Source organism: Phoenix dactylifera, chromosome 11 (assembly GCF_051530095.1).
Source record: "Phoenix dactylifera cultivar Ajwa chromosome 11, Ajwa_hap1_PhDact_Kaust_v1.1, whole genome shotgun sequence".
Classification (NCBI taxonomy): Eukaryota; Viridiplantae; Streptophyta; class Magnoliopsida; order Arecales; family Arecaceae; genus Phoenix; species Phoenix dactylifera.
Genome location: NC_143200.1, coordinates 6,132,135 through 6,144,653, shown reverse-complemented (window position 1 = coordinate 6,144,653; position 12,519 = coordinate 6,132,135). Strand labels below are relative to the sequence as shown.

At 35.5% G+C, this 12,519-nt stretch overlaps 1 protein-coding gene across 1 annotated transcript; it reads left to right on the top strand.

The window, feature by feature from the left end:
* The first annotated feature begins 344 nt into the window (after window positions 1–344).
* On the top strand, window positions 345–6,638 carry LOC120105394 (DNA polymerase II subunit B4-like). Its single transcript, XM_039117799.3, has 3 exons — window positions 345–618; window positions 1,061–1,179; window positions 6,283–6,638. Exons 1-3 carry the CDS (start codon window positions 398–400, stop codon window positions 6,492–6,494), a joined length of 552 nt encoding a protein of 183 aa, XP_038973727.1. The 5' UTR covers window positions 345–397; the 3' UTR covers window positions 6,495–6,638.
* The last annotated feature ends 5,881 nt before the right edge of the window (window positions 6,639–12,519 follow it).

Below are 12,519 nucleotides of genomic sequence, written 5' to 3'. Positions count from 1 at the left end.
ATGTCGATTTCGAAGCTAGTCGATCATAGTAACTTTTTCATGTTTGTCATGGGAAAGACTTTTTCATGAAATGTAAGAGTTATATTTCCGTTGGAATATAATTTTTTCGAGTTTTTTATTTGAATATTCTAATTAAACAAGTGGCATTTCATTATTTTTTCGTTGATGATATTTTTTTTTTTTTCTCCCGCGAACCAAACGAGCCCATGATGTCGGTTCATTTGGATTGTCATGACTTGAAAATGAAGGACAATTTGGTCACAAGGGCATTTTGATAAAATAGGAGGAGGGGCGGGAAGTCTTCGACAAGGCGAGATCGGGCCCTTTCTTTTGAAACGCAAAGTGGGTTTTCTTTAGGGAGGTTTGGAGGGCGTGGAAGAGGGAGTAAAAGAGAGAGATGACGAAGAAGGAGGGAGGAGGGGGTGAGGGCGGGGCGGCGCCGGCGCTGGCGGTAGAGGAGCTGCCGAGGGCCATCGTGCGGCGGGTGGTGAAGGACAAGCTGGCTGAGTTGTCCACCGGAGGCGCAGGAGGAGGGGAAGAGGAGGTTAAAGTTCACAAAGACGCGCTCCTGGCCTTCGCTGAGAGCGCCCGCATCTTTATCCACTACCTTTCCGCCACGTGAGCCCACTGATCTTCGCCCCTCTCGATGCCCTCGATTAGGGTTTTCTTTCTGTCCCTCTTGCCGCGTGAGATCTTCTAGGGTTTCTGAGACTCCAGTTAGATCTTTTGATAAAGCGATTTTCTTTAATCGAAATATCTGATAAAAGTGAAAAGGGTCCGATTTTGTCGTATCCACACTGTAAATCCATGTAGAATGAGAGGGAAAGAAAAGTTTTTGATGATAACTTGATTGTTAATTGAGTTGTTATTGTTTCTTTGAGCCTGTTTTTTTTTCCAATACTTTTTTGAAAATATACCAATTTATGGATGCAAAGTATTCATCAGATGTAGTTGGATTTCGTTGATTCAATTATTTCAATTTTGTTTCTGTGAAAAATTGTTGTTACTGGATAGGTTATGAGGTGTTGTGAGCTGACTTCAGAATCGTAATTTTGTGCAGTGCAAACGACATTTGCAAGGAATCGAATAGGCAAACAATCAATGCAGAGGATGTTATCAAGGCACTTGAAGAAATTGAATACCCTGAGTTTATTGAGCCTCTTAGAATTTCTTTAGAGGGTCAGTATGATTTGCTTTTTCCCTGAAAGTCCTATTTTCTCTTTTGTTCCCTGAACGTCCTATTTTCTCTTTTGTTCCCTGAAAGTCCTATTTTCTCTTTTGTTAAACATATAGTTGCTCTGTATTACTTCTATCCCAATGCACTTATGCACAGTAATTTGAAACTTTTCATCATAGCATTCCTGGTCTTGCATTCTTTTAATTGACATACATTTTTCATGTTTCTTGTCCAATATTTTCCCATTGCTATTTTAATCCTATAATTATCGTGTTTTTTTTTGTAATTCATTATAAAGCTTCTTCTTTTTCTTAGTTATTCAATGCTACCATGATATGGATGACTTTAACTAAGTCATGCAATCATATATGGTTATCAAGATGTAAAGCTCTTCTGGGCTCTTTATATTTGAGCTGATTATGCTTGATCTGTTATCTACTTGTGTTATTGCTGAGATAGCATGATTGGAATTCACAGCATATTTTCCTTTTTCATCTTTGACTATTCCTCCTTTTACATCTATCGTTTTGGTGCTCTTTGATGAATCAAATGGAGTAAAGTTCATGCTTAGAGTGTACTGATAAGTTAATTACTTTAATTATGTTGTATACACCTTCTGTTGAAACTGCAAACTGTGTATATGAACTGCCCTACAGTTTGCTTGTTTTGAAACAAGCTTTGTGAACTCAAACAATCTGCTGTGAATGCCCCTTTCTGCAATTTTATTATAGTGGAGAACTTGCAAATTTTTGTCTCGAAAGAAGAATTGTAAATTATTCATCCTTTTCAAACAATCTGGCCGATAGCTAATGAAAGATCAGCTATAATATCTCTTATTTTAAATGTAGAAATTTCAAAAGGAAGAGAAAAATTAATTGTTGAAGTGCTGTGAGAAAGAAAGCCAGGAGATTCCATGCTTTCTTCTTTTCCAAATTAGGTGGAGAGAGCTTACAGCTAGGGGTGTAATCAAGCCAAGCTTGATCTGATCAAGCTTGGTATGGAATTAATTTTGAGCTTGAATTCCAAGATCAAGCTTGATTGTTTACCATTATTTCAGGCTTGATTCGAGATTAATTTCAAATCAAGCTGGACATGAGCCTACTCGATCAGCTTGACAATCCTAAATCAGACTGAATTCAGCTTGAGAATAAATTAGCCTTGTGTGAAACTTAATGAAAGCTTGATTCTTGATTTCAAGTTTTCATTCAAAGTCTGGTTAAGGTCTAAATTAGCATTTAATTGACACAAAGGATAAAAGAAAATACCAATTAAAACTTTAATTAGATGGCCCATTATATAAAAATTATATAATATGGATAATTTAAATGTACTCGAGCCTTATTGGGCTGAGCTTGATCGAGATGGGTCAATTTTTGGCTCGGCATAGAACTAAGCCTATTTTGCTGGTCAAGGTCAGTTTGTTTAGCTTCAAAGTGAGCTGGATTCGAGCTTTTCTCGACTCTCGGTTCGTTTGACATTCTTACTTACAGCACTCTTTCAAATGCCTGTTCATTCATTTGTTTGATAGTCTTCCTCACATTTTTGTTTCATACATATTGCCTTCCTAAATGGTACTACTGTTGGGGAATTCTTCTTGGATTAGCTAAGTATTGTATCAAACAATGCCTAAATCCCCTATAAATTGAGGTGTAATTCCTGAATATGTATGTAAAGTTAGAGCGAATTGAGTGGCAGGTTTTGGAGTTGCTGTTTGAACTTTGTTATATAGGAGGTTGATGCCTACCATGCCTTGCCAAATATTATTTCCCATGAAAAGTCAAATATTAATAAAACAAATGGGGATAAAATGTGAAAACTAAGTATTTCTAGTTACTATTTTGAGCTTAGTTTTCCAGGAGTTTGATGCCTTTCTGTTTAAATATGCTTTGTGAAACCTATTGAACTTTTGTTCCATTATATTTTCTCTATGATTAATAAGATGGTCATCATAACATCAAAATAAAAGGCTCTGCAGTTGCGTTTTGTTCTTATGGGGCCGAACGGTAGCATTCAGGATAAGAAACTAAAGACAATCGGTAAAAGCCATGCTTTGGTGCTATGTAATGGAGTTTTTTTCTTAATTTCACAATAGTGGCAAAATAAAAAAGAAGCAGGCCCTATTCTCCACCTCCATAAGGAATTCTGATTCAGCCACTACCTAGGAATACTTAGTTTTTACATTTTATTCTCCAGTGTTTTTTATTAATTAGTCCTTTTGTGGAAAAATGGTGTTTATGCCAATATCTTTATCAAGGAGAAAAAATGTTACGTTTTGAAAATACTCGAGGAGTGATTTGGAAAGATATATAGGTTATTTTATGAAGCAGAGGGTTCTGGATATATTTTCATAAGAATAGCACTTATTATACATTTTAGTTAATTGATGAGACATGAGATATTCAAAGGTTTACCTAGATGAGTGGTTCAATTAGTTGAGGATGGGAACCTTGGGATTCACAAGAACATTGTTTGAGAGGTGTTTTCATGTCCTTTTTATTGGATGAGATTGGTTTCATGAATAACTCATTCAAGATACTAGATCAAAAAGTTTTATGTATTGAAGCTGTGGCAGAATTTTGAAATCGAATAGTTAAAAATTTTGTATTTTTGGGTAAATAACTGTGATTTGATCTTGTTGTGCCAATGAAACATGAAACATTATTCCAAATGATCTTACTTTTGGTGTTTTAGATATAAATAATTTTTATATTCAAAAATATGAAATCACTATATAAAGATTGATGAAATTGTAAATGTTAAATTTGGTGCTATCTCCATGCTCATGTTCCTAGATTGGCTTACCACTATAAGGTTTCTTGACCTGCTTATTTGATCGGCAAACCCACATTGTTTATCATTGTACAACCTTGAATTCCAGGTCTGCACTGATAGCAGAACATTGAGTGGAATTAACTCATATAGTTCCGCTCATTGTAATGATTACAGATACATATTATGGTGGCTTGGGAGGTTGCTTTGAGCCTCATAACATTGTTATAGTCTTCACGCACATTGGTCAGCTCCATGGTCTCTTTGTTTGCTTGTATTGCATTAAGCTTCAACATAATAGCACTGAAACAACATTTATACTAAATATAATGGGATTCGCCTTTTACCTGTCAATAGTGAAATTTTCTTTTGCCAGTAGCATTAATCTTCAAGATTAATTGTTATTTTTTTTTATCATCATTCTTTCTGATTATACAAGTTCGCGAACATGGTTGACTTGTTCATTATTCATCCATTAAAAGGAATTGCTTGTACATACATAAGAATGAGTTCAGTTTCTCTTCCTGCTATTTGGTTTTTCGAGGTTTTCCTCTTCCTGCTATTTGGTTTTCAAGGTTTTCAGCAGGCCCCTCGCTCACCCAAAACTAACAATTTGGGGATTACACCTATTTAGACAGTTGATTCACGTCTGGACCAGTTATGTGAAGCCTTCAAATGAAACATATAGGCTCTTACGCTATCATTCATGCACGATGCCAGGAGAAGGAAAAATTATTTATTTTTTATTAATTGAATTGTGCTAGGAGGGAGGAGAAGTGAGCTAATGCTATGAAGTAGTCACTACTAAATAGTTAGCACTGGCGCCACTAAGAATTACAGTGGGTGCAAAAAAGTTTGAAATTTCACGCTATATTACATTACTAGACTGTTTTACAGAAATAGAGTTTGAAAGGAGGGAAAGACCAAACCAGGGAAGTTTATTAGTAATGAGTACTTTCAGTAAATCCAGTGAGTCGTATGAATGGAGATTATGCTAAGGGATCCCATTTCATATAGTTTGGACATGTGCAGTATTGGTTCAAGATGATCTCATCTTGAAGGAGTCTGAGATTCAGCATGAGAATAACAAAAATGAGTGAGAGACAATAGAACTTGGCTGAGTAGGAGTTTACGAACTAATGGCCCAGTACAATCCATAGAAGTAGCCCCAGATTCATTAGTTAAGTCTTGCAGTTATGCTAGTGCTTTCAATTAACTATTGGTTTTCGAATTTTAACAATCCAAGTGACTCTCAGATCACAACCTGCTTTTATGTGAAAGGCCCTGGACCGGGGTAATGTTTGTAAAACCTATTTGGTCAACAATAAAACCTTGGCGGTGTTACTCATTTTTGTGAGCATCTGTTTTTTATGTTGTTCAGATCCTTATTACCTCAAGGGTTGCAACTAGATGTGTGCGTTTTGCTTCATTATATTATGCTTGCTGCAATTTCTATTCTGAAACCTACTTTTGGTGCTGAAGGAATCTGGGAATGAGTATGCTGAACCGACTTGAATCGCTCGGTTCCGAGCATACTGGCTCGAATCGGTCGGCATGTTATCGGGTCGATTCAGGGGTTCGGCTCAGTGAACAATTTGAACTAGGGTGAACCATATGGAACTAAGTAGAACCACCCAGTTCGGGGTAGTTTGGGCCCTTTAGCCATTTTTATTTCCTTTTTTAATCTCTTTCTTTCTCTTTTCATTATGTTCGTCATTTCTCTCTTCTCCCTTCCTTTTTATCTTTCTTTCCCTTTTCTTCTTTCTTTCTTTCCTTCATTTATTTTTCTTCTCCTTTCTTTTCTTTCTTTCCTTTTCTTCTTCATTCCTTCCTTTCTTTCTTCATTTTCTTCTTCTTTCCTTTCTTCTTCTTCCCTGCGTGGATGGTAGTTTAAAAAATATTGTATTGGTATGCATATGCATACTGAGTGTCAATATAGTATGCTTCAGTATGGTATCGTACCGATCAGGTATTGATATTGTACTTGGTATTGAAACTACAGACCTTGCTGGAATATATTTCTTTGCAGGGACCACTATTGTTTTTTTTCATATGCCTCATTCACAATGCGTTCTCTTGCTTGCAACAATGATTTTATTTCTACTAACTATTTCTTTGCAATCTCTTAATAAGAATCATACTTCCCAATTCAATTTTGAGATTTCCAGCTTGGTGTCTGTTATCTCACGAGCACCTTTTCCTTTTCATTGCAAAAGGTTATTCCATCTACAAATACCTAACTAAAATTACTCATCGGAGTTCATGAAAATTGTGCTTCTGCTCCATTGTCAATCTAAAGATTTGTGCTCTGAGTTCATCATCTTCCATTTCTGCAGATTTTAGAAGAAAAAATGTGGCAAAGAAGTCCGGGGCGAAGGCAAAAGAAACAGATAGAAAACGGAAATTAGAGCAAGAGATGCCGACACAGAATGGATATGATGGTACAGAAGGTGCACCAGAAGAAGATGAGAATGGACATGATGATATTGAAGGTGCAGCAGAAGAAGACGCGGAGGATGAAGGCAATTCTCCTGAGAATGATGGATGAAGTTCTTTTGCATTTGAGCTCATAGTCTTCCTATTTTGCTTGGCTGTGCTCCTTGTATAGTATGGTGATGACTGATGGTAGAATGACTGTCTTGTCATTGGAGTCCTAACTCCTAACTTTATGCAATAAAGTTGCTTTCTGGCATCTGTGGTGCTTACAGAACCTTACAAACCTATATGCACGTACATTAAGAGCGGTCAGAACTTATCCACAGCTACATACAGGCCTTTAGGTTGCGAAATTTGTGCTAGTTTTTGAATTATCAGTTAGATGGCATATGATGCTGGGATTGCCTGGTCGCATAGAACAGTTTCACTGAAAAAAATCAACTTTTCCTTCTCTCCGTACATTTGTTTGGATTATGCTTTTTTTTTTTTTTTGTTTCTGATTCAGATAGAACATATTTTCCATTTTGTCAATGGATACTCTTCCATTTCTATTTTTAAATTTTCTCTAACCTACAAGAAGGGACAAAAATCATATGGGAAGCTTCTCTTACTCAATCATATGGGAAGTTCTTCAAGGCTGGACCTCATCTAAGGTAAGGAAAGAAACAAATGTTCATTTGAGATATAAGAAAACTAGGGCTGGACCCCTTATTCTCCCTCCCAACCTTGCTTTTCCTTCTTCGATGCAGCGACATGGCTACACTCCCGCAATGAGCACTGCAGCTAATCTAATCTACCATTCCAACTTCTTATCAAATTCAAAGGCAACAAGTCTACTCGGACAAAACGATCTTTGCCTCATCACTGGTGGCCTGCACCACCAAACATCATCATCCATATCCAATGAGGATGGAGCAATCACCAACGAGCTAAGCTTGTCATTGCTTGTCATTGGAGGAGGTACCCAAGGTCAAATTGGCATGGGCAAGGTTTTGAGAATGTTGAGGTATGGATTACTTGGACATCATTGATGTTGGATTCTCCGTAGGAGCGGAATGGAGATAGCATCTTTGGCCAAATTTTACAAGCGCACGGGAGTGCCATCGGTGTCAAAAATCAGCAAGCGGGTGAAGATCTAGTAGCATAGGTCTTGATGTCTTGAGCTTCAAGAATTTTCACCACCGAGACACCGCTTATTCGGAAGAGAAGAAGATTGGTTGTAGCCGAGGCTACATATCTACACCAATAGCTATTGGTTAGGGACAAACTAGGATAAAGTAAGATAACTAAAGGTAAATGCAAAGATAAAGTAAAATTAATGATTAATAAGAGAAAGGTGTTTGACTAACTAAAGGTCTTTTCCTTGGGATTATAGTTTGATATTTATAAGTAGCTTCCATTGATTGTTGGGATAGGTGTCACTACTTAACTTTTGATACTTGTCTTTCGTAATTTTAGCCATGTGGGCTATTATCATAATGTATGGTAGTTAACTTTCCTTCACTACTCTTATATTCTGATTAGTGTTATTATTTTTTCCACATTCTGGGTAATAGTAAGATAGATGTTACTACTTGGTTTTAATATTTGTTCTTTTTGGTTTGCACCATAGGGACCACTATTGTTAAGCATGACAATTATCTTCCTTTCACTACTCCTATATTCTAGATAGCACTATTATTCCTCCACATCCCAAGAAGTGATAATTGTTGGTTGCCCAACCCTTAGGTTTTGCCATATAAAAGATCCCGTCCTAGGCTGATAACTCTTGCCCCTTCTCAGCATGCACTCTTGGTATTTTGACTCACATCCTCATTGGCGCATCAGCCTATACTATTGGTGTTTCAGCATGCACCCCTATTGGTATATGCACCTGCACCTACGATGTATCAGCCTGCATCCTTGGTGTTTCAGGCTACATCCTTATTGATGTTTCGGCCTGCACCATTGGTGTACCTTAGTATTTCGGCCTGCACCTTAACTGGTGTGCCAGTCTACATCTATGGTGTATCGGCCTGCACTACTGGTGTTTCTACCTATTCATTAGTGTATTAGCTTGCTTCTTTTGACACTTAGTCTGAGGTTGGCATCCTTGTAGCACTAGACCTACCAGCCATGTATTGCAGCCTATTATTTGAGTACTTCGGCATGCTAACTGAGTACAACTTTGGCCTATTGATCGAGTATAACTTTGGCCTGTTGATTGAGTATAACTTGAGCCTGTTGATCAAGTATAGCTAGGTCTGCTTAAGACAATAACATGTACTTCATATAAATCTCCTACTAGTTTTATATTTATGGCTCTCTTTTTTTGATTTTATTTTTAGAGTGGAATTCAGCTCTGCAGTGATATAGGTACAAATAAACTAATATTGAATTTTATTTGAATTTACTATAAGGTCAAATTTTCAGCACTTCTTTTGTGCATTTTGCCATATAGTATTTTTCTTGTTATGTTATCCCGCAGCTGGCTTCTTAAATGCTTAAACATCACCTTATGAGTAAAATCTCACACTTCTTTGGCCTAAGACTTGCATGCAACAATAGTCTAGTTTTGGATATTAAATGTTTCTTTTTTAATTAGTCATAACAAATAAGGGATGATTTATCATTTGTTGTTTATTTGGATTATTACATATATGAAATTAAGATGAGGGCTAGTAGCATCAAATGCATTATAATCTTCCGGTCTTCTTTGTTTTGACTTGGACTTTTTAGTTGTGTGATATTTAAGGCACGGACATAAAGATTAGTGATGATAGGTGGAAGGTGAATATTTGTTGTTCTCCATTATGCATTGGAAATGTGATAAACTAATCCAGAAAGATCACCATACTCAATATGGACTGCTTTGGCCACTACAGATAGGGCTGAATAAATTCTAGAAGGATCCGCCACATCGAAACCGAATCGCATGCCAAACTTTTGGAAGCTATAACTTGATCATACGATGCTCGATTAAAATGATCTTTCTTTTATTTGAAATTAGGTCAGTTTTCGAGATCTACGACTTAGTGACAACCCCTTAGAAGATTAAAACTAGTCGAAATACTATTGTTTGAGTCTCGAAATAGGCCGATCAAATTGAAAGTTTCTTCTCTCCTACAAGAAGGTAAAAATGTTCCCATCTCCCACTAAAAAATAAAAACTTCAGTATCTTCCACTAAAAACAAACTCTAGTATATTGAGCCTAAAGCTCAACCTAATGAACATAGACCAACACTAAAAAATAAAAATCTTAATAAGATTAGAACTGGGCAATGAATCTCAACACTCTCCCTTATCGCAAAGTCCAAGCCAACAATGTTGGACTTATGGATGACATGAAATGCTACAGTAGCCATTGCTATTTTTACCGTGGCAATGGCAATGTGCAATTACTTGTTGAATCAATAATTGAACAACATGTCTTCTTTATCAACTCAAATAATAATTCCTTCACTAGCCCATCCTCTTCAATGCATATACTAAAATCAACGATGTCCTCCAACATTTTTCCTTAGCATTGACTTCATGGTCACAGTGTTGAGATTCCATAAAATATCTAGCTTATGCCAATAAACATCAAATTCCCAAGTGCAATTATTGCTAATTATAACATTTGACATTACCTGCAAATAAGTAAAATCAACAACACAAATTTGACTAGACTCAGATGCCTCCACTTGGGTTGCTCATATATCTGTATATAATTGCATCTTTCTGAATATGAAATCAAATACTTATGCATAAAATCTTCTAACTGTTCAAATTCTAACATAACTTTAAAATTAACTGGCACACCAAATGCCTTATCAAATACTAAGGTACAATATGAGCCATTCATATCAAGCATATCTTCTTATTGCTTGATTTTTGAAACTACTTCAATTAGTCAGTTGTTTATCCTCATGGCTGACTAAATCTCCATACGAAACATCCATATTTTGGATAGCCTCGGCATGAGACTCTTCTATATGATTTGACTACTCAATGTGGATCTTTATGATAGGATCAACTATAACATTCTTTAACTCTTCCTGAGCACTTTCAAAATCAACTAGTTCTTCAATCACATTTTTTTTTTAATTTGATATAGTATCCATCTAATTAAGCTCCTCTTACTTCAGCTTGTCTTCTAGACTTGGTTGATCCTTGAGCTGATCAACTTTCTCATGCCGAGTCTTTCAAATTTGTTCTAACCGATCAAGCTTCCATTGCTTTAAATCTTCATCTTTGAACCAAATCTACTCTTCGTTTTGGATTTTTTTTAGGAAAACCTGAAACTAAAACCCATTTTTTAGGCAACTTTTGTTTGAGAATATTTTAATTTCTCACCTTACTAAATCTTGAATAGACACCTTTAAGAATATCGCATGTTTTTTTTGGCTCCTTTATATCCTGAATATGGAGATAATTCTCTCTATCAACTATAGCTGGGATAATCCACATCATTTTGTAGATTTTAGATTTCACTTCTTTTTGGCATCCTCATAATTAAGAGTGTTTGTTGGTATCATTTTTGACTCTTTCAAGATACCCCACAAATCTAGTCTTATCATATATGCTTTGACCATACACTTCTAACTTAGATAATTAGTATTGTTCAACTTAAGAAGATAAGTAGTGATAATAAAAGCAACCCTATTGATGTTGGTAAAATCGGTCATCACAATTCGAATATCCAATCAAAATAGAGTCCATATATTTGCCCATCCTCATAGTAAATTATTGAAAGATATCGAACCATGCCGAACTACAAATACAAGAACTACCCATAATCAACTCATTGCTTTGAAAGCTATGCTCTTGATAAATCTAAGTAAAGTCGCACACCGGTTGACCACACTCTAACCTCGCTCTAATACTATATAGAAAGACACACTACTTGATGTAGATCAAACGTGACGGCTCAAGATTGAGAATAATCACTAATTAGATCAAACAATAATAGCGGAAGAAAAAAAATTGGAAGAGAAAAATAAATTTATTTAAAAATATTTTATACTATCTTGCTTTCAAATTGGTTTTGTTTTAATTTTTCTCATTGTAAATATTTATATATTTTAATTTTCCTTTATCAATTTTGTTTTTTTTTGTGTGTTGTATTTCTTTCATGTATTTGATTTTTCTCTCTTTCTTTTATTATAATTTATAGTTATATGCTTGTTATGTTTGTTATATCTTCCGCATTGCACGTTCTAGTTTACTAGCTTTACCAAATTTCTAGATCGGGAAAAAAACTGTTGGACAAAGTCCATTATATGGCAGGCTAAGGGTAAGACTACATTACACTTATGTTAAAATTTGATTTTTTTTCTTTAGATGTCATTATTTGTTAATGTTGTGTAAAAATTAAATATTGATTCTCACCAAAGAAAATAATATTAGATGAATATTTAGTTTTAACAATAACAAAACGAGGGCATTATTAGTTTTGTGACCCCAATTTAGCGAAAGTCCACGAATTACACTTTGACCCAGTGGAAAACTTTTATTTTTTACTTCAAAATAGACTTTAAAATGCTTAATTATGATCATAATATGCAAAAGAATTTTCAAAACTAAATAATGTGAAAGCTAATATTGTTTTAATGGAACTAACACCCATTTGGAATGCCAAACTGATCAAATCCCTTTATCAACCCTACTTGAATGACTCAATCATTTGTCTAAACTTCGAGCCCTAAGAAAGACCTTTTTTTTTTTTTTTGATATGCGTATGATATCTAGTCAAAATGGAAAACATGCTCATTAAAAATATCAAGATTGCTCCACAATTATTCTAAAGTTCCTTTAACTTACAAATATTAATTTGTTATATTAAATAGATTTTTATCTCCAAGTTCATTTGCACTTGAACTTGTATATATATATATGTAACACAAGCATGCACAAGTCCTCACATATTCTATTCATTTAAGCCTTGACGTCCTCATTAGGCTAAAGGTTCAAATTCATTCAAATCTAATCACAAGCACCACGATCGGCTCATGGTCAGCCCCAATGAATCCATGTTGCAGTATTCTGTAGTCCACATATGTTATGAGCCAGATTCGCTGCTAAGTGTTCCAATCTATTCAAATCTAATCATAAGCACTACGATTGGGCCGTGGTCAGCCTCAATGAATTCGTGTTGCAGTATTATCTAGTCTATA